The following is a 21,960-nucleotide window of genomic DNA, read 5'->3' on the forward strand; positions in this document are numbered from 1 at the left end:
TATTTAAGAAACTTTAAGTGGTTGTATTTAAACACAACTCTTCTCAATATTTACCATAAATTATTAGAAATATCACAGTTTTTTGCTTTTCACTGCTCCCCATTTAGGAACCCTTGCTTTATATCAGATATCATTGTGTAATAACTGTTGGCAAATGTTGCTTTCTTTATATTTGCCACTGTAAACTGACCATGCAGTTTGTTATAACAAAGTTGCTTCTAAATATCTACTGTATATGAACTATGAGAACTTAAAATTCTTGCTTATTTTCTTTTTAGGCCTGTGACTGCAGTGATGTAGGTTCAACCAGTCTCCAGTGTGACTTACAGACAGGTCAATGCCAATGTAAAGATGAATTTGGAGGAGAAGACTGTTCTAGATGTGCCTTAGGCTATAGGGACTACCCAGATTGTGTTTCCTGTGACTGTGACTTGAGTGGCACCAAAGCAGACAAATGTGATGAGAGTCAAGGAGTCTGTAGTTGTGAAGAAGAAACTGGCATTTGTGCCTGCAAGGTATAATATTCAACAGGAGTGAGAGCTTGCTGGTTTTTGTTTGTTCCATTGTTTTAAATTGCCCTATAACTTTATTTTCAGGTTGTGGTCCTCGCATTATTAGACATGATCTTGCAGTCCTTTGCATAGGCAAATCTCTCAAAGAAATCAATGGGGATTTTTCTGTATTAGGAAACCAGGATCAGGTCCATATGTATGTTCAACCATAAAAGGTAGATTCTAGCTAGCTGGAATGCTGAATCCCTGATAAGCTTAAAACTCCCACAGTACATTCCGACAGAACAATGATTGGATTTTTTATAGTCTTGCATAGGATTTTGAATATTTCACAACTGCAGTCTAATTGCAATACTGAATTCACATACACAGACACAGGTTTGTTCTCTTTATTTATTGCAACTGGGTGAAAGGCAAATCCATGTGTTTGTTCTAAAAATAAATTTTGCAATGTGGGTTAAGAAGATTTCTGTGACAATCTTTTTTATGGTGCAGAGTGCCCTCTGGGACAGCAGCTAGTATTGCAGATCAGAAATGAATGATGATGCATTTGTTTTATTTTCATATTTCATTAATAGGCTTTTCTCTATTTCATAATGGGTACAGAAGCCCATTATCATAAGACAAAAGACTGGCTATGAGTTCTGAGAATGTTTGTAGGTCTTATTGAGCTTATAGTAGTTTTGCCACTGACTTCAATGGGGACCAGGATTTCGCCTATCTATGTAATGAGCTCTTCAATGACAACATTATCACATCAAAAAGTTATAATTATACAAGATCCTTGTATCCCATTTTTATTTAATGTTTTATTTCCTATGTGATTTTTGCCTCATCAATAGTATAAATAATAACAATTTTTACCCAATAACTCAAAAGAAATTTTTTTTTGATTCCATATTTAAAGGGATATTTTCTCAGAGCATCTCTGGGAGGTGTATTACACAAGAGAGAACCAATTCAGTACAGAAAAATTGTTCTAACCTCATTAGTAGTGCAGAGATAGCATTTCAACCCAAGGCCAGAGAAAAATATATTGTCTCGTTCCAAGACACTCTAGGGATGTTGTGCTATTGGTATGAAACCTTTAGAATGCACCATCTGAATGGATATAGCTGGGAGAACAATTTCTGATGAAGGTGATTGTTTAGTAATATACAAGTACATCCCCTCTCCATTCTCCATTTTGGCAGATAATTATTGCTTCACCCACTTTGTAGAGATAGCTAGTGGATAGAAAGCATTTATACATACAAACCTGAATCAAAAATAATAACTTATTTTGATTAACAAATTAGTCTAATAAAATAAAAACTTTTATTAAAGCTAATGTTTAAACTCAAGTTTACACAAGTTAAGAAGGAAGATACTATATATCTATACATACTATTACAAGTATCGGTTACAAGGTTCACAAGCTACATACATATTACATAACCAGCATAGACCCAGATTGGGGTGCGGGAGTTTTTAAAGCGTCACTGAATAAGTGATCTTGTGTATGCCACCCATAGAATATATTTAGAGTCCAAGTCAGTATTAGTGTAACGAATTCAACTGATTCTATTTTTTAACCACAATAGTCTCCCCGAGGGGAGGTGCACCATTCCTGGAGGTACTGGAATTCCAGGTCGATGAGTGGAGTGGATGGAGCAAGCTCCTATTCCATCTCCTAGTTCCAAAAATCCATTTAATATATAGTCCTCTATTACTACTATGCACTTCTACAACTTCCTTCCATCCCAGGATATCAAAGCACATAAAAAAAAAATTAGTTAAGCATCACAAAATACCTGTGAGATAGGTGCCTTAAATATTATTATCCTCATTGTACAGATGGAAAAACTGAAGCACAGAAACGTTATATTACTTGTACACAAGAAGTTTTTATTGGAGTTGGGACTAAAATAAAACAAAGATTCTGACTACTAGACCTGTTTTATTACCCTAAAAGCTTCTTCCCTGAGAAATAGATCAAAAAAGCTTTATAAAGATTGGGAGGAACTGACTAATGTAAATCCAAACCCTTTCATATGATGTAAAGCTACTAGCCAAATGTAAAACTTTAAGCTTTCTCCATTGCAACCAAATACACTCCTTAAAAGATACATTTAAATACATTGATATTAGTGAGATCTGTAATGTTAGTCCTGGATCCCAAAAATGTTAAAGATGTGCCTGTGCCAGTAGAATTAGGGATATAAATATGCCTAAGAGATGAACATCTACATCTAAAAGTCAGTAAAGATAGAAAAAAGTTTTTCTCCATGTAAGTGAAAGTGGCCACACTCAAAGGAGTTGCTAAATACCTGTAAGTGTAGAAAGGAGTAGAAGGCCTCTCTCTTGAGGCTGCTGCGAAGGTGGCTGATCAGTGCCAACTGTAGTTGTGTTGGTTTTTATTTTTAAAGTGAACTCTATCCCCTAGGAATTGGATTGACCTCACTAATTCATTTCGCAGAAGCACATCCAGGGTCAGAGTCTGCCATACTAACTCACACTGAGCAATACTCTTCTCTGTGAGTCATCCCATTTATTAGAAACAAAAAATCAATGGAGGGTCAATTTTTTCCATCTTTTTCTAAATTTGTGGTTGCTAATTTCTACTAGAATATTCCAACATCTTATTTTTGCGTGAAAATAAATTAGCTGTGTTTTTTAAAAATGTTAGTAATGTATAACAATGGAAAAATTGCATCTACTGCACAACTGCTACTGTCAAGTAACACTGAACAGTCATAATACCTGTTATAAACTTGTTGCTACACCCTTTGTATAGCAGGGAAGCATTGCCTTTCCTAAAAGATAGTCTTTCATTCAACTTGCAGAGCAACAAAATGTAAGCATATGTATTTTTTTCTCCAGGAAAGTGTATTTGGGTTTCACTGCAGTGAATGCAAGACTGGAACCTTTGCTCTCCATGCTAGCAACCCTTTAGGATGCACGCCGTGTTTCTGTTTTGGGCTGTCAGAGTTTTGCTCAGAATTAGAAGACCATGTGAGAATTCCGGTAAGTAAAGCAATTTAAACTTTTGGATCCAATTTTCTGCCACCACAGTGACTTGAATGAAATTGCATAGTTCTGTCATTCAGAGCTGAATTTGGTTCACTCTCTCATGTATGTAAAAGGTGTGGGGAGAGTATGGAAGAAGAAAAAGTTAAGAAAGCTAAGCATTGGTATTCCCATTTCTAAAAGCACATATTTCACTGCGGCAGAAATTTAAAAGATAATTATAAAGATTGTGTCTCCATTTTTGTAACATGGCCATAGTATTTTTATTCCTCCTAACCAGAGTTTTAAAAATCTCACATAAGCTGAAACTGTTTATAGTACATTAAATTTAGATGAAATAATACTGTGGGGTGCTTCTATTGTTCTTGGCATTGTAGGTAATCTTGACTCCAGATCAGTCCATTCTGCATGTGGTTTCTCAAAGTAACCTCACTGGAACAGTTGAGGGTGTGTTTTCTCAGTTTTCTGATGTTTTACTGGATGCCACAACTGTCAGAGAACACTTGAAAACGGAGCCATTTTATTGGAGGTTACCAGACCAGTTCCAGGGAGACCAGGTGAGATATTTCAAGTAAGAACATGATAATGGTGTCTTACCCTGATTGCAAATGTCTCTGAATTAAATCGACTATTGTAATGAAAGAGTTGAAACATTCTGAATTTAAAGTTGTCGGACTTGTAGCATATATAACTACCAATTCACACTGTACATCTTCCCATGAGGTTTTACTTGTCTCTTAAGTCTGGGGGCATCAGTACTTTATCACTATGATATTTTTCAGGGTTAGTATGGGGAAGAAATGTTGCTGATAAATAACCTGAAAGAGACTTCAACCATGACATTTTATACAGAAAATAGATTCTATAAATTTTTAATACTGAGGAATTAAATGAAATTGCATGGCACACCTTGAAACAGCAGAAGCCTAACAAAGACACATATGACTACTTTTTAGAAATGCGTATTTAACCTTGTTGCAAGATTTGCTGAGTTTAAGTTTATAGGTTTTATAGCAAATTCTTCAAAGAACTGACAGATTTAAGTCTTCTGATGGCAGTGATATATTTTCAACCAGTATCCTTAGAGAGAATAAATGCAATAATGTATCATCCAAACAGCTCATGGCCTATGGAGGAAAACTGAAGTATACTGTTGCTTTTTATGCTTTGGATGGCTTTGGCACGTCAAACTTTGAACCACAGATTCTGATAAAGGGCGGTCGCACCAGTAAATTGGTCATCTATGTGGATATCTCTGCCCCACAAAATGGAGTAAGAAGTGAGGAGGAAGTAGAAATGAAGGAGGTGAGCTCAAACATTTTGAACAAAGGAGGGGTGATAATGTAAGTGAATAAAGATGGCCTTTTCCAGAAAAAAATATTTGTGGGTGTTTTGATAAACAAATATCTGACTTAAAATGAAACTCAGTGAATAAAGTCCTTGAATTAAAATGCACATTAGGAGACAAATGGCTGACTAATGTCACTTAATGAAAATAAATAAATGGGGAATTAAACTAAAATTTAGTTTCTTCAGTTGTTTATGTAATGCTTTGAAATGCTGATTATGGGAAGCTTTTGAAAATTAGATTGAGATCTGCATTAGCAAGTGAAATGCCCTTGAATGTTGTTTTCCTGGGCCAATCTGGCAGTTTAATGATATTGTGTTATTGTGTCACAGAAAGGTTATCAACATTTGGGTTTGACTCGTAGCAAGGCAGGAACTAGGAATGTGTTGGAATCAGTATGCTGTCCAAAAGGAGGAAAGGAGCACCCCATATTGCTCTCTGGCAATCTTGTCTGGCCAGCTTCAATGAGTGGTGCAGATATGTTCTAAAATGAGATGCCCTCAGTTTCCTTTGACCAGATCACTGCGATTAATGACTATATTTCTCAAAGGGTGGAGGGACGCGGGTGAGAGATTGTTGCCTCTAAACAAGTATGTGGCCATGAATATTTCTGATTTAATCAATGTAAATGAATTCTCTTCCCCCTAGCATGTGTGGAAATACTTTAACTCTGTGTCTGACCAATCTGTCACACGTTCTGACTTCATGTCAGTGCTTAGCAACGTTGAGTATATCCTTATCAAGGCATCATATGGCCAAGGACTACAGCAAAGCAGGTAAAGCATCCTCTGAATCTGTTGTATTAATTTTAGCTTAACCTAGGAATAGTCCTAACTAGGCTTGGCAGATTTCAATTTTTATTTTTTATAATTTCTATGGAGAACATCGATGTAGAATTTTACACTTTTTATCAATTTGAAATTTTCACAGTTGTGCAAACTGATGGGTTTTAAACACTTAAAATTTTTTAAATTGATTACAATCTTTCTAGTTTGTGGGAAATTACGGTGGGGTCAGACTATGGGGAGTGGGGGTCAGACATTAATTATTTAATAACAGTAGATAATGAGATTCAAAAAGTTAAAGCTTTAGAACCACTAAAACATAAGCACCTATTGCCTTGAATTGAAGCAGGATTGCCTCTAAATTCCTTCATTTTCTGTGAAGTGCTAAGTGTCACTGCTGCTTGTATTAGTACAAAAGCTCATAAAGAAGCACAATGACTTGTCTGCTAAGACAGCAGAGGCACTGGATATGCTTATATATCTCCTAAATGAACTGTCTCCCATCTTACTCTTACGGTTATTGACTTACTCACTGCAGTACTGACACGTTTCTATACTTTTAATTTTCAAATGAAAAACAAGACTTTTCATGAGAAAATAAAAATTATTGAATGTGAAAATGTTGGGCCTGATTGTACACTGCCTCACTACTAGTGTAAAACACTTCCAAATCAGAATGATAGCATTTTACACCCCCTTTGGATTTACTTTGAACTAAAAATGGTAGAGAGATGATATTTCACCACATGCATTTGTCTGCTAGGAAATAAGAGCATACTTAACAGAGATGGGCCCTAACCAAACCCCCACATCAGGACATTCCTGAATTTTGAAAAAAGTTTATCTCTGCATCAAAACTCTGTGGCTTTGACATGCCGAACCAAAATCTCTGATCCAAACACCCTTGAACTTTACAAAAGTTTGGATCTGAACTTTATAGCTTGGGTTCAGCTTTATTCACTAGATATTCATATTCTCTTACTCTTCATCTAAACATTTCTTGTAGAATTGCAAATATCTCAATGGAAATTGCAGTGAAGGCTGAGGAGATGCATTTGGGCAGAGAAACAGCACACCTCATAGAGCAATGTGAGTGTCCTACTGGCTATGCTGGACTCTCATGTCAGGTACGCAGCTGCTTATCAAACAAAATACCTTTTGGTGTGTCTTTATTTCTGATAAAATATCTTAAAATATATACCCATATTTTTTTCTTTTTTCTGCAGAGCTGTGCGTTGGGGTACTACAGGGCGAAACATGGAGACCTGAATGTAAAAGAGCCTCGCCAATTGATTGCTCCTTGTGTGCCATGTCAGTGCAACAACCACAGTGAGACCTGTGATCTGGAAACAGGAAAGTGCCTGGTATGTACATTTCCATTGTTGTGTTGGTTTTGCCAGAACATCCAATGTCCATAGTCTACCAGCTCAGGAAAGAATTTCTAAAGCATATGACGCTGTGACACTCCAGTGGGACACATACATTTAAACGTAATAATGGAAAATATCAGAGGACTTGTCTTCACTTTGGGGGTAAGTCGACTTAAGTTACGCTACTCCAGCTATGTGAATAATATAGCTGGAGTCAATGCAGCTTAGGTCGACTTACCCCGGAGTCTTCACTGCGCTGCATCAATGGGAGATGCTCTCCGGTCGACTTCCCTTACTCTTCTCGGAGAGCTGGAGTACTGGGGTCTACCGGAAAGGGAAAGTGCTCTGCCATCGAATTAGCGGGTCTTCACTAGACCCGCTAAATCGATCGCTGCGTCATTGATTGCAGCAGCGCGATCTACCTGTAGTGAAGACCAGCCCTCAGTAATCCTACTTAGTTTCCTTTAGTGAAATCACTGAATGTTTTAAAGGAGATCTGAGTCAAGACCTTAAAATTATGAAATTCCTATTATATGTTTTTGTCTTGTTTTTAGTATGTCCCAAACAGTTGTTTACCTATTTATTGTTTTGCTGCTGAGATTTAAAGGTCCAGTCCTTGCGTCTTGCTGAGCTGAGCATAGGCACGTAAAGGTGGAAGAGGAAAAGTAGCAATATACTGGCCCTCACCCCAAATTGTACAAAGGCCAGATAATCTTTTGTAAGAATTATAATTTTCTCTATTGTGTTTGGTTTTGAAGTAAGTGTTGTGCTTGCTTTTCAAGGCTGGCTTACTTTCTTTGTATTGCATGTTAAATTCACATTTTAAAAAATATTTCCTACTGTCCCTCTGGCTTGTTAACAGTTCTTGCTTTACCAGGCCTAACCCGACTCTAAAGCTTGAGTCAGAAAGCACCTTGGGGTTCACCGACTTATTAGTCTAAGACCACAAATTATAGGTCCAGAGTTTGTTACTCCAGTAAATGTCAGCCATTCCCTCAACCTCAGGTTGTAAGTGTGTATAAGTAACCCTCTCAGAAGATAGTTAATTGTGCTTCAGTCAGAAGGGGAAATCAAAAAAGGCACTCATCATCCTCTTTCTGAAGCCCAAGCAATTCACTTCTTTAAAACACCTGATCTTCACTGGCCTGAGTAGCAAGATCCCTTAGCGCATTTCTGACCTCTGCTGGTCTCAGATTGAGGGGTATCTTGCATTACTACTGTTCACTAGCTTCAACTAGTCTAGTAGTCTACTAGCATTGTCTAGTAGAAGAAGACACTGATATCGCTATAGGGGGAATAATAAATTTATTTCTTTGCTATCTAATTTTGTATGGATTAATTAAACAGTGGGTGTGCAGGCTTCATTTATGAACATTTTGTAGTTCAGTTATCATGATTATTGAAACTTTGTTTTAGTTCTAGGCAGCCAGTTGAATTTTCCATCAGATGCTCATTTATTTTAATAGCTTTTTTTCCTAGTACCCTCATTTCCTGCCCCTAATTGAATTCATAGTAGTGTATATCAAAAACGTCTGAGGATCAGGAAAGAAATTAGGTCAGCATGGTTGGCAGGGCACTGAGGGAAAATAAAGCATGTGTGTGATCGGCTGATTTGTGGAAACACAAAATGTTCTTCAGCACAGAAATTGCTGGCTGAGTGTGATGTTAAAGATGATTAGTAAAGACTGCACCAATTTTTTGATTGGAGAGATAACATTCTTGTTGCTGTTTTAAACTGTGTGAATTTCTTGTTGTGTACCAGAACTGCAGAGATAACACAGCTGGTGAGCACTGTAGTGTTTGTGCCCCAGGCTACTATGGGAAAGTAATTGGATCTGTCAAGGATTGCTCTCTTTGTGCCTGTCCCAGAACCAACCCGACGAGGTAACCAAACATTCTGAACTCTGATGTGCATTTGATCACAACACTGGGGCTTGCTAGCACCCCGACAATAAAGGGGCCTGTCTTTATTATATCTCCTTACTTGTAGGGGTTTGCATGTCATCTGTTTTTTACCTGTATGGGGCTGAACCTTGTACTTGGAGTTATCCAGCCTCAGAGGATTTTGAATTGTAAAAGTGGCATAGAATAAGTCAGTTAAGTTGCTTGCTGGATCCAATTCTGTCAAATAGAAGGGTTTGTTAGAGAGTTCATGTTTCTGCCATGCACTAATTTAAGCCTAGTCCCACTTGTTACTTTAATAAGGAATTTTTTTTTTATCACGAAGAGCCATTTCCCCTTTGTCCATGTGTGCATCTTCCACTGGTATCCGTTCTAAATGTGAATGAATGCCTTTTGTGCGAGGTTTCCCCATTATCTGTTTTACAGAGGGACAATTCATCACGTTTTGAAAGAGAAATTACGGTGTATACACACAAGCTCTTTTTCAGAAACCTCAAGCTTGAAAGGCAATATGTATGGATGACTGAGCTCAAGCCTGGGACCCAGGAACTCCTGAGTTCTAATCCTAGTCCTCGTGAGGTGTGAGGCTTTGGCCATGACAATCAACCCTCCTACCTCACTTTCCCCACCTGTAAAATGGGCATGGGTAATGGTCCAAAATGACTTAAGATCTGCACATCAGTGTGTGCTGGCACAGATCCTGGCAGAAGGCCCACAGTGGCAAAGAGTATCCCTTCTTGTTAGGGAGCCTGCAGCATATTATCTCTGTGTAAGAAGAGAGCAGCACTCGCTAGTGTTGTGGTCTGGCTCAAGGAGACAGGATAGGTACCGATTTAGAGCTTCCCTTTGACATCTTCCATCAGCATGGCTCCAATGAAGCCCTGATCACAACTTAAACATGTCTTTCCACAGCAGAACAGCCTAGGGAAGGTGACAGCAGAAACACTGTCCTCCCTCAAGCAGGGATGAAATTCCTCTGGGGGGGACGAGAGGCAAGATTTAAGCAGCTCCATCAGGGAGAACTTAGTTCAATATCAGGCTGTTTGAGTGAGCTTCTTTTATATTGAATACACAGCACGGGCTTAACCTTTTATTGAAGTACATAGGCTGATACTCTAATGTAGTACACAGTTATCAAATAGCAATGAATTTATAAATGTTTTCAAGATACATAAAGATTTCACAGCATAAACCCTATTACACTACATCACAGCGAATGAATGACACTGCAGCTTACAATATTTTGTGTTTTAAATGTCATGTGTTCACCTGGTAAGACTGCAGATGTCTGAACTTGTATAGTCTTGCATTTGGATTGTATCTGTTATTTAGCAACTCTTTCTTCCTCTAGCTTTAGTCCCACTTGTGTTCTGAAAGATGGTCATGATTTCCACTGCGATGCTTGTCTCACTGGATATGAAGGGCAATACTGTGAAAGGTGAGATACATTTATGCTCCAGGAGGTTTTTGAAAAACCCTGCACATGTCTGTACCGTTAATGAAGTACTCAATTTGCATGTGATGCTTTTTTATAATAAATGGAATGGCTTAGAGTGATTTGTAGATTACTGTACATAGACTAATAATTACAAATATTATGCTCCTCAATCACCTATACAACACCTTAGATCAGTTAGTGATAATGAAAAAGAGAGGGTTTTTTGCTAATAGATTTAAAAATAATTTCCAGTATCTCTTGTCCCCCTATAGGTGTTCTCTAGGCTATTATGGTAATCCTGCAATGCCTGGCGGCAGCTGTCAACAATGTCAATGCAATCCAAGTGGCTCGATTCACAATAATTGTGATCACATATCTGGACAGTGCATCTGTAAGCAGGGTGTGACAGGACAACTGTGCGATGCATGTGAACCCAGACACATCCTTGTGGAAAACGAATGTGTTTGTAGGTGTTTTTTCTTGTCTCTCACTGGGTTTGCGGTGGTCAGGTGGCATTTGTGTGGTTGTGAAGTGCTTGGTAGTAAAAAAAAAAAATTATCAGCCTTGTACATTAACCTACTTTTACACTGAATTACTAATGTAAGGTCAGATTCTGCCTGACTTTTACATGACTGGCCAGTGGAGTGGGAGGGGTACAAGGAGCCAATGGAATTACAGCAGCATAGAATATGTTTCGTTGGGCCTGATTCTCTTTCCAAAGCAGTATGAATGCATCAGCTTCAATGGTATTAGTCTGGATTTACACCAATGTAAGTGCGGGGATCTGACCCTCAGACTTACACTGGTGTTAAACTGGTGTGTGTGTGTGTGTGTGTGTGTGGTCAGAATCAGATGCTATGTTTTTAAAACATACTACAGAATGTACAATATTGTATACTATCAATATTATTTGTAGGCTTTCTTAACACACAAAGTGTATGTATGTTATATGTAAATTTAAAGTAATGTTTCCTTTTCAAATGATGCCTTTTTATAGTAACATTACTCCCCTTTTTTTAAAATGGTTTCTTCAGCTTGCAATGATGACTGCACAGGTGTTTTGTTAAATGACTTGGATCACCTGGACAAAGCCATATTTTCGGTAAACTTCACTGGTGTTACCTTTGCACCATATGGGATATTGGCAGATGTGGAGAATACAACAAAATACATGAAGGTAAAAAATAAATAATGGAAATATTTACTGGCACCTTGTAAACAAAACTTAGGGCTGATTCTGATCTCACTTACTTTGGGGTAAGTCAGGAGTAACGTTCTTAAAGTTAATGGCTTTAGAATGGTGTCTGGTATAAAACTGGTGTACATCAGATCAGTATATGACCATAAATTTGCTTTCAGAATGTCAGACTATTTTCCCTGAGCCTCCCCAGATGTCTATATAACATTGTACCAGTTTTCTTGTGTCTAATATTTAATAAATATTATTGTACCACATTACCATGCACATGTTTCACCTTAATATTTTTAGCCAGATCCTCAGCTGAAGTCTGTGGAACCATATCGATTTACTCCAGCTGAAGGCAGGTCATTTATTTTCAGTAGAACAGAGATAACCTCGAGGGACCTGTACATTACAAGAAAGTAGAAAATCAAGTCATGAATTGGTTTCTCAGTTGGTCCCATTGCTGAAGGTAGTGAGGGATCTGGCAGTGTGTTTTTTCTTCCCTAATGTGTTCTGCTGCTGTAGAGGGTAATATGGGACACACTGGCTGCTTGCTTTGCTTATGCTTGCCTGACAGTAGTAGGTGCTTTCCTCTGTGACCTATACAAGAAAAGAAATACAAGATAGGATTTTTCAGAACGTCAAAAGATTTCAGTCCCAGAAGTGCATGTTGTTTGAGCTTCCCTTACTCCTCCCCACCATTGAACTGACTATACTATCGAACAATTGCTTTATTAAGCTGTTGGGAGATTGGATTGGAAGCAGATGACTGGGCATGCAGGTAAGTTTAAGACTGGTTGTTTCGTGAGTTCACTATGTAAACATGGGCTTTCGTGTCCCATCTCCATTACATTCTTCCTACTCAGCAACCTTCTTGTTTTCTTTTCTGGGTCATTTCTATTATTAGAAATGATATTATCATAATGCCTCGGAGCTCTAGTTGTGGGCCAGTAATCCATTGTGTTAGGCGCTGTGCAAACACAGAACAAAAGACAATCTCTGCCCCAAAGAACTTACAATCAAATTCTTCCTTAAAAACAATCACCCTGTTTGTGGTGGAGGTCTGTAGTTCCCAAAGTTTGGCTGCAAAGATGCTGCGAACAAGCTGTCATGGTAACCTAAGTTCCTTCTAAGCTGTGCGGCTGTGCAGCAGGCTATCCAGGGCTGTGCAGGCAGAGAGAGGTGCCCCTCCCCTGGCCCAGCCCAGCCCTGCCAGAGCTGCCACGGCCAGGGAGAGGCACCCTAGCCCAGCCCCACCCCGCCGGAGTTGCCAGGGAAAGGCGCCCCTCCCCCAGCCCCGAGTTTTTGGGGTGAGAGAAGGCTGGGGGGAGTCCTCTCTCCCTGCCACAGCCCCAGGGAAGCCTGCACCCCAAACCCCTCATCCCTGACCCCACTCCAGAGCCTTCACCCCCAGCTGGAGCCCTCACTCCCTGCACCCCACTCCTCTGCCCCAGCCCTGAGCCCCCTCCTGCACCCTGAATGCCTCATCCCCAGCCCCACCTCAGAGCCCGAACCCCCAGCCAGAGCCCACACCTCCCTGCACCCCAACCTTCTGTCACAGCCCTGAGCCCCTTCCCACACTCCGAACCCCTCGACCCCACCCCCGCCACACATCATCTCCATATTGGTGCACATAACAAAATTCATTCCGCACATGGATGTAAAAAATTAGAGGGAACACTGATGGTAGCTGGTGCAAAGAATTTTGGGGAACATTTAGGAACAACAATTCTTGCTACACACGACTGAACAGAAACAGATACGCTTTTCTAGAGCAGAGGGGTTGGGCTGGGTGGGAAGAAACTTAGCAGCTGAAAAAAAGCACTACAGGACTGGCTCTTTGGTAAATTTCTGCCATTGCCCTGCACAGTTCTGGTGTTTTCCCTTGCCTTTGGTGTGGCACTTTTTCTGCTGCAAACTTAACCTGTGCCTAAATGTTTGAGGCTGAATGTTCTCCATGGATCTCTGAAATGTGTGTTAACAGTAAAGACTTTGAGGCATGGACAGCCTAATCCTCATTAAGGAGAAGCTCAACTGCTCCATCTTAACTCACATATATTGTATTTCCAACTGTGATACTCCATGTATTCACGTGCTTGGTGCATCACAGCTTTGTGAATTCGGTTAAAATGTTATAGGGGTACTTGTCATTGAAAACTAGGTTAATGTAGCCCTGCCTCTGTCCCTGCACAAAGCCAGTGTAAAAGGCATGCAGATTGGTGGAACAGAATCTTCCATGCTTCACGGCTCCCAAAATAAGAGTGTGTAGTGAAAAGTGCCTACTCAGCAATAACTGTAGTGAGACAAACTCTAAAGTATAAGTAAAACCACATTTTTCTTTGTATTCTGTCATATCTTGACAGATGATTGATAAAGTGAGGCTTCTTATGCTGATGCATGCTGCAAATTAAAATGAAATTGAGTTAGACAAATAATATTTTCTTTATAAATGATACCCAGAGTGAACCCTTAAGGAAGTAATTTAATATTTTTATGTTTATGATTGGAGGATCACCTTGATTGAATTACAGATTTATTCTTGGTCAGAGATCATCTTACCCTTTCATTTTAATCATGTTGCCATTGTTTTATGTACTAAATATTTAGAAATATTGCACTATTTCAATACTTGTGTAATAATAGAATTAGCTTTTACTTTGTAATTGTTTCGTATTCTTGTAGGAAAATCATCTCTTTTGGCATATACTTTTAAAAATATACCATATGTTTAGCACTTTAATGCTAAAATGAAAACTGATTTTTTGTGAAAATAACTATCACAAAATAAATATCAGCTTCAATTTCCCCTTCAGTGCACATATTTTGGCATATAAGTCAAATGATCTAAACCAGCTGTCACTGCGCTGATAACTGAGATGTTCAAGGAATGCCAAAAAAATTGTAAGAAACCTCTATGGAATTTTGGACTCCGGGATAGTTGTCAGGGTTATGGCTATAGTCCTGTTCATGTTGTGCCAAAATAATTCCTAACCATTGCATCTAAAGAAATTATCTGGTAACTTTAGAGAATAAAATGGTAACAACTGCTTACCTTCCCTTTGAGTGATGTCAGACATACTTGTTTCTTTCTCTTTCTGGCTCACCTAAAAATTGCACCCCTTCTGAGATAAGCAAAAGTAAATCCAACTGAAAACCAAATTTAAAAAATATCCAGTCTCTTTCACTGGGTCACAAGGTCTGTCAATCTTGTCTCCTCTCCATTGCATTGCATCAAAGCCCCCTGATGGTCCCCCAAAGTCAAAGAGAGGAGTCTCTTCCATCCTCCCTCTTCCACAAGTGTCAGTCTTGGGACTCTCAAGAATGAAGTAGGCATCAGACCAGACCTGCTGCTTCTCTCCATCCAATGCTAAACGTACTCTGCTCTGCCACAGTCCTTAGTTTCTCCTCTCAGGACGTGGATATCTCCGTCTCTCTAGTTCAAATATCACTCCTGTCCCAGTTGACTGGGCTGCCTGTTTTTAGGCTTCTTCTTGGGCCAAGCCAACCTGATCTCCTCCTTTGAGACGGTAACAGATTTTTTAGACAAGGGAAACGCAGTGGATCTAATTTACCTCGATTTCATTAAGGCATTTGATACGGTTCCACATGAGGAATTATTAGCTAAATTGGAAAAGATGGGGATCAATATGAAAATTGAAAGGTGGATAAGGAGCTGGTTAAAGGGGAGACTACAATGGGTCATACTGAAAGGTGAACTGTCAGGCTGGAGGGAGGTTACTAGTGGAGTTCCTCAGGGATCGGTTTTGGGACCAATCTTATTTAATCTTTTTATTACTGACCTTGGCACAAAAAGTGGGAGTGTGCTAATAAAGTTTGTGGATGACACGAAGCTGGGAGGTATTGCCAATACAGAGAAGGACCGGGATATCATACAGGAAGATCTGGATGACCTTGTAAACTGGAGTAATAGTAATAGGATGAAATTTAATAGTGAAAAGAGCAAGGTCATGCATTTAGGGATTAATAACAAGAATTATTGTTATAAGCTGGGGACGCATCAGTTAGAAGTTAACAGAGGAGGAGAAGGACCTCGGAGTATTGGTTGATCACAGGATGACTATAAGCCGCCAATGTGATATGGCCGTGAAAAAAGCTAATGCGGTCTTCGGATGCATCAGGCGAGGTATTTCCAGTAGAGATAAGGAGGTGTTAGTACCGTTATACAAGGCACTGGTGAGACCTCATCTTGAATACTGTGTGCAGTTCTGGTCTCCCATGTTTAAGAAGGATGAATTCAAACTGGAACAGGTACAGAGAAGGGCTACTAGGATGATCCAAGGAATGGAAAACCTGTCTTATGAAAGGAGACTCAAAGAGTTTGGCTTGTTTAGCCTAACCAAAAGAAGGCTGAGGAGAGATATGATTGCCCTCTATAAATATATCAGAGGAATAAATACCAGGGAGGGAGAGGAATTATTTAAGCTCAGTACCAATGTGAACACAAGACCATCAGGAAGTTTAAACTTTAAATTAGACGACGGTTTCTAACCATCAGAGGAGTAAAGTTCTGGAACAGCCTTCCACTGGGAGTAGTGGGGGCAAAAGACATATCTGGCTTCAAGACTAAGCTTGATAAGTTTATGGAGGGGATGGTATAATGGGATAGCCTAATTTTGGCAATTAATTGGTCTTTGACTATTAGCGGTAAATATGCCCAATGGCCTGTGATAGGATGTTAGATGGGGTGGGATCTGAGTTACTACAGAGAATTCTTTCCTGGGTGTCTGGCTGGTGAGTCTTGCCCACATGCTCAGGGTTTAGCTGATCGCCATATTCAGGGTCAGGAAGGGATTTTCCTCCAGGGCAGATTGGCAGAGACCCTGGGGGTTTTTCGCCTTCCTCTGCAGCGTGGGGCATGGGTCATTTGCTGGAAGATTCTCTGCATCTTGAAGTCTTTAAACCATGATTTGAGGACTTCAATGGCTCAGACACAGGTTTGTTACAGGAGTGGGTGGGTGAGATTCTGTGGCCTGCGTTGTGCAGGAGGTCAGACTAGATGATCATAATGGTCCCTTCTGACTTTAAAGTCTATGATTCTTCAAAAGCTACTGCCAGGATTTCCAAGGGCCTTGCCCTGGAGAAACCCAGAGGTACTGCTTCTGGCCCTTTCCCAGTAAGTGTCTGTCTGTCTGCTTAGCAAGAATCATAGCAGGTCTTGGTCTTTCCCTAGTCTTTCCCTGTTCTGAGGGAAGTGCCACTTATGTTCCCTGACACGTCTTCCCAGCGGTCCTTGCTATAAGGCTTACTGCGCCCATCAGTTTTGGGAACTATATATCTGAAACCAGGAACTTGACCATACTGGGCATATGCTAACTTAAAGAGATATTGAGGTGTTGACTCTTACACCTGTCTAGAAATCCACATTTGCCCAAGTGTGTATACCTTTTATATCTTGCATCTCTTAATACCTTTTGAGAAGCAATATTTTGTGGCACTCTTGTTTGTACTAAATATGAAGGAACAAGGTGGGTGGATCAACTTTTATTGGATCAACTTCTATTGGTGAAAGAGACAAGCCTCTTCAGGTCATTTTGTATACATTTACAGTAATTCTAGATATGCAGAGTAGGTTAGCAAACTATACATAGAGAAGTGCCTGTCCTGGAATTCCAGCACTGGTAAACATCTTCAGACTCGGCTAGATCCAGAGAACTTGCCCTTAATTTAAAAAATGGTCTACCTTTGTGCACCAGCAATACTTCTGAGCTTAGTTTATGTTGCATCAGGTTCAGGTGTTTAAACGTAAAGATAACCTAAATTGTGCACGTAGTTATTTGTATCCACAATTTTCTGCACACAAAAATGGTGATGGCCTCATGAAAGCCGGGCTAAAAAAAACCCAGACCTTAAATGTCAATCTGTTACTCTTTTCAGGGGTCTTTGTTGTCTAGAGAGGATCCAATCTATTCACTGGAGATGGCAAAAGAAGGTCTTGTGAATGTATCAGGAGGCACAGATCAACTGCACAAAGAGGCAAGTACCCTGCACTTCATTCGTAGCCAAACAGAGTGATCTTTGAGGAACCCCTTATGGAAAAGTTTTATAGAATGTAACAGAGCTGAAGCAATAGGATTCTATAGAAAGGTAATAGGGTTGTATAGAAGTTACTCTAAAAACCTATAAAAATTAATAAAGGATACTATAGGTTTTTGTGCTATTCTATATAATTCTAAAGCAGAGATATAATAATATTCTCTTAAATTCTACAAAATGGTTAAAAATCCTATGGTATGGAAAGGTTATACTTTTTCTGTTAGAAGACTTTTCAGTAAGGTGCTCCTTTTGTATCATGATCCTTCAGTGGTTCATGTTGTAAGAAATGGAAATATTTTCTTTTCATTGTTTTTGACCCAGAAGGCTTATTTAACCTTTTGTCATTGTTGGACACTTTCCAAGAAGTCTTAGGGCAGGTCTACACTAACCCCCCAAGTCGAACTAAGGTACGCAACTTCAGCTACGTGAATAACGTAGCTGAAGTTCGAAGTACCTTAGTTCGAACTTACCTCCGTCCAGACGCGGCAGGCAGGGTCCCCCGTCGACTTCGCGTACTCCTCTCGTCGAGCTGGAGTACCGCAGTCGACGGCGAGCACTTCCAGGTTCGACTTATCGCGTCTTGTCTGGACGTGATAAGTCGAACCCAGAAGTTCAATTTGCTTGCCGCCGAACTACCGGGTAAGTGTAGACCTACCCTTACACTTCAATTTTTCTGTAGTATTTTCTTACAAAATGAGTGTAAATTGAACAAACTTTAAATAAATGGGAAAATCCTAAAGTCTGTATTAAGTCTTTACTCAAGCAAAATTCCCAGTGAAGTAAGGCGATTTACTTGAGTAAGATTTTGTCTCCTAAAGAGTAAAAATGTGAATAGAAATATCCTTCAGTGGAGATATCTGATGTCATTTGTTGACCACATATACCCTCCTATAGATCTAATTTAATTCAACAGCTGCAGTGGTGACCATATTGCTATAATTACCAGAGATGCCGTGTCTGGAAAATAGTTTTCTTAAGATAGCATTGATGTCAAAGGGAAAAAATGTCAGTTTTTCATAGTATTCCCTTTGGGGGTAATAATGTTGATTGTGACAACAACTTCGATAACAGTATGAGTTTGGGACTGGCAGAATACTTAATGAAGGTGTCTCATCGCATCTGCTTGGCAGATACTAGAAATCCACCAAACCAATTTGGTCTGTCTCCTCAAGAACTGCTAATCATTTTCTCACGCAATTCATTGCTAACCTTAGAAATGTTTTTCCTTCAGTGGAAAAGCCATCAGAGGGCAATGATCAGTCTTAAAATTGTTTTTTTTTTAAATGTTTATCATAAACGTTCATTTATTTATTTTTATGCTAGTTGACTAGAATATTGGAGAGAGGTTGGCAGCTCAACAATGCAACTCAAAGAACCATGAATGAGAGTCGACATTTGACTGTATTTATTGACACACTGCATACAACCATCAAAGGTAATGTGTCTGAGTGTAAGCTATGGCAGCTTACATTACTGAAATAAAAATGTATTCACTTTGTAAAACTGTGAGAACTGTTTGCAAAGAGAGGGTGTTTATGTTGTTTGTGTAAGGGATTCATTTTATTTTGTCTCAATGATTTGACTGAATTGTTTCCTTCCCACTTAGTACTTGCTGAAGTGGCTGCATCTCTAAATGAGACGCTGGCTCTGGATTTCCAGTTGTCAAACAGTACATCTCAGAGTCTGCAGGAAGATATCTCCACCATGCTGGAAGCAATGCGCAGAAGACATTTCATGCAGCAGGACCAAAATGTCACCACTGTACTAAAGTAAACCTACTGTCTTATTGATATTTCTCTATTCACGGACAATCTATCATTCGTGTAGGGATGTCTGAGAGAAAAAATGGTCCAGTGTCTCCTTAGTATTGGCAAAATTTTATGAAGTTCTGTCATGAGGGGAAGTGGAAACTGAAATGCATGGAGTTGGCCATAGTTTAAATGGAGTCTCAATGCACAGCTGGGACCTGATCCAAAGACTCCCATTGATTTCAGTGGGCTCCAGACCAGGGTCTTGATGCACATACTATGGAATTGTGTTACAGGGGAAAGTGTCTAATTGCTTTTGAGATAGATTTACTACCTCTGACCAAAGTTCTGCTCCCTCTTCCATAGCTCTCTAGGGCCTGAGGTGCAACATGACTGGTGTTGCTCTGCTGTACTGGAGTGTGCATGATCAAATCTCTGAAACACGTATAAGGATTCCATAATCCCTAAGCACCATCATGCCCAGTTCCACAGGGGTTCTTCCCACATTCAAGCACAGCAGGATTCTTAGCACAGCCCAGGACAGGGACAGAGGTGGTTTATATGCCATCGTGCAGTTCCACAGCTCACTGCCCCCCGCAGTGGGATTACAGCAGAAACAGGAGTTACGGTAGCCTGAGGGCTGTAGTAATTTGTGTGTGTGTGTGTGTGTGTGTGTGTGTGTGTGTGTGTGTGTGTGTATGTAGGGTGTGACATTTATTCTCCCAGTCTTCCAGTCAACCTCCTGTTGCAAGCCCAGCTGGGGAAGGAAATAGCCTTTTGCTGGTATGGATGCGCGTGTGGCATATATTTTGTAGGTGAAACCTCAGCATTTATTTTGAGCGTTTAGCTTTTATTCTAAGTCATAGCTTTGATTTCACATTGCTTTCTCCTTATTTGTTTCACCTTTGAAGACAGTTTTAGATTCTTTGTTGCCAGAGTTGGGAAATCTAACCACCAAATTTTTCAGAATTTGGGTGTGGTTTTCAAAAATGCCCTTTATTGCTTTAACTCTGTTCCCATTGATGTCAATAAGAATTTGACCCTTGACTTTAATGGGTACAGAAGTAGACCAGTTCTGAGTGCTTTTGAATATCCCACCCTTTATTTTAAAATATTTTGGATTAGGAAGAGTGTTTGTCTATGCTTGCCAGGGCTTATCTAAATGGAGAGTTAGTGCCCGGCAAGCTAGGGTGTAAATATAGAGTGCATGAACTGTCTGTGTGGACCCTGCTACTGCCCATTAGAAGTTCCCTAGTGCACTTGGACCTTCTTCTGTGTCATATTCCCATTACATAGTTATATTTTCATATGTTAATGTGAACGTAAGACCATAAGAATGGCCATACTGGGTCAGACCAAAGGTCCATCTAGCCCAGTATCCTGTCGTCTGACAGTGGTCAATGCTAGGTGCCCCAGAGGGAATGAACAGAACAGGTAAACATCAAGTGATCCATCCCCTGTCACCCATTCCCAGCTTCTGGCTAACAGAGGCTAGGGACACCATACCTGCCCATCCTGGCTAATAATCATTGATGGGCCTATCCTCCATGAACTTATCTAGTTCTTTTTTGAACCCTGTTATAGTCTTGGCCTTCACAACATCCTCTGGCAAAGAGTTCCACTGACTGACTGTGCGTTGCGTGAAAAAATACTTCCTTTTGTTTGTTTAAAACCTGCTGCCTATTCATTTCATTTGGTGACCTCTAGTTCTTGTGTTATGAGAAGGAGTAAATAACACTTCCTTATTTACTTTCTCCACACCAGTCATGATTTTATAGACTTCAGTCATATCCCTCCTTAGTCATCTCTTTTCCAAGCTGAAAAGTCCCAGTCTCATTAATCTCTCCTCATAATGAAGCCATTCCATATGCCTAATAAATAAAATAAAATACAATATCTCCATTTATTTATTTAATCTCCTAGAACTGGAAGGGACCTTGAAAGGTCATTGAGTCCAGCCCCCTACCTTCACTAGCAGGACCAAGTACTGATTTTGCCCCAGATCCCTAAGTGGCCCCCTGAAGGATTGAACTCACAACCCTGGGTTTAGCAGGCCAATGCTCAAACCACTGAGCTATTCCTCCCCCTAATCATTTTTTGTTGCCATTTTCTGAACCTTTTCCAATTCCAATATATATTTTTAGGAGATGGGGTGACCACATCTGCACAAAGTATTCAAGATGTGGGCATACCATGGATTTATATATGTGATCCCCAAATATAGTATGGTTGCCAAGCATACTGTACTTCGCTCACCTGTCTCTCACGCTTGCCTTGCTCCTGTCTATTAATTTCTATAAGAGCCAGATGGCCATGAAAATGGACTACAAATAAAACCTGGTTATAGTTATAATGAATTAGGACTGGGAATAGCTTCCTGGCCTTATGAAAGTGTCTGAGAACACCCCATTACATAACAAAATCTTTCTGACTTTTACAGCAGTTTGGGATGTTTATACAAGGCATTTGTAAGTTAACTTTTTCAATTGTAGGCTTTCAGAAGAAATTTCTGAAAGATCTTTCGTAAGTGTCCTTTCACACACTGAAGAAGAGATTTATGCTAGCAGCATGATAGTTTGCTTTACAGAATTTATCATATTCTACAGCTACA

At 39.7% G+C, this 21,960-nt stretch overlaps 1 protein-coding gene and 1 pseudogene across 1 annotated transcript in view; one reads left to right on the plus strand and one right to left on the minus strand.

Moving 5' to 3' along the window:
- LAMA1 (laminin subunit alpha 1) overlaps positions 1-21,960 on the plus strand; it is a 147,831-nt gene that overhangs the window by 85,356 nt on the left and 40,515 nt on the right. Inside the window, exons 24-37 of the mRNA XM_026659235.2 lie at positions 279-515; positions 3,375-3,518; positions 3,899-4,078; positions 4,641-4,826; positions 5,518-5,645; positions 6,661-6,781; positions 6,881-7,018; positions 8,787-8,908; positions 10,278-10,364; positions 10,637-10,830; positions 11,399-11,541; positions 17,443-17,541; positions 18,925-19,036; positions 19,208-19,370. Coding sequence (XP_026515020.2) covers positions 279-515; positions 3,375-3,518; positions 3,899-4,078; positions 4,641-4,826; positions 5,518-5,645; positions 6,661-6,781; positions 6,881-7,018; positions 8,787-8,908; positions 10,278-10,364; positions 10,637-10,830; positions 11,399-11,541; positions 17,443-17,541; positions 18,925-19,036; positions 19,208-19,370 — 2,054 coding nt within the window. The remainder of the gene's footprint in view (positions 1-278; positions 516-3,374; positions 3,519-3,898; positions 4,079-4,640; positions 4,827-5,517; positions 5,646-6,660; positions 6,782-6,880; positions 7,019-8,786; positions 8,909-10,277; positions 10,365-10,636; positions 10,831-11,398; positions 11,542-17,442; positions 17,542-18,924; positions 19,037-19,207; positions 19,371-21,960) is intronic.
- LOC112126058 lies at positions 2,106-2,230 on the minus strand (annotated as a pseudogene).

Source organism: Terrapene carolina, unplaced genomic scaffold, assembly GCF_002925995.2.
Source record: "Terrapene carolina triunguis isolate 2854851 unplaced genomic scaffold, T_m_triunguis-2.0 Scaffold58, whole genome shotgun sequence".
In the NCBI taxonomy this organism is placed as follows: Eukaryota; Metazoa; Chordata; order Testudines; family Emydidae; genus Terrapene; species Terrapene triunguis.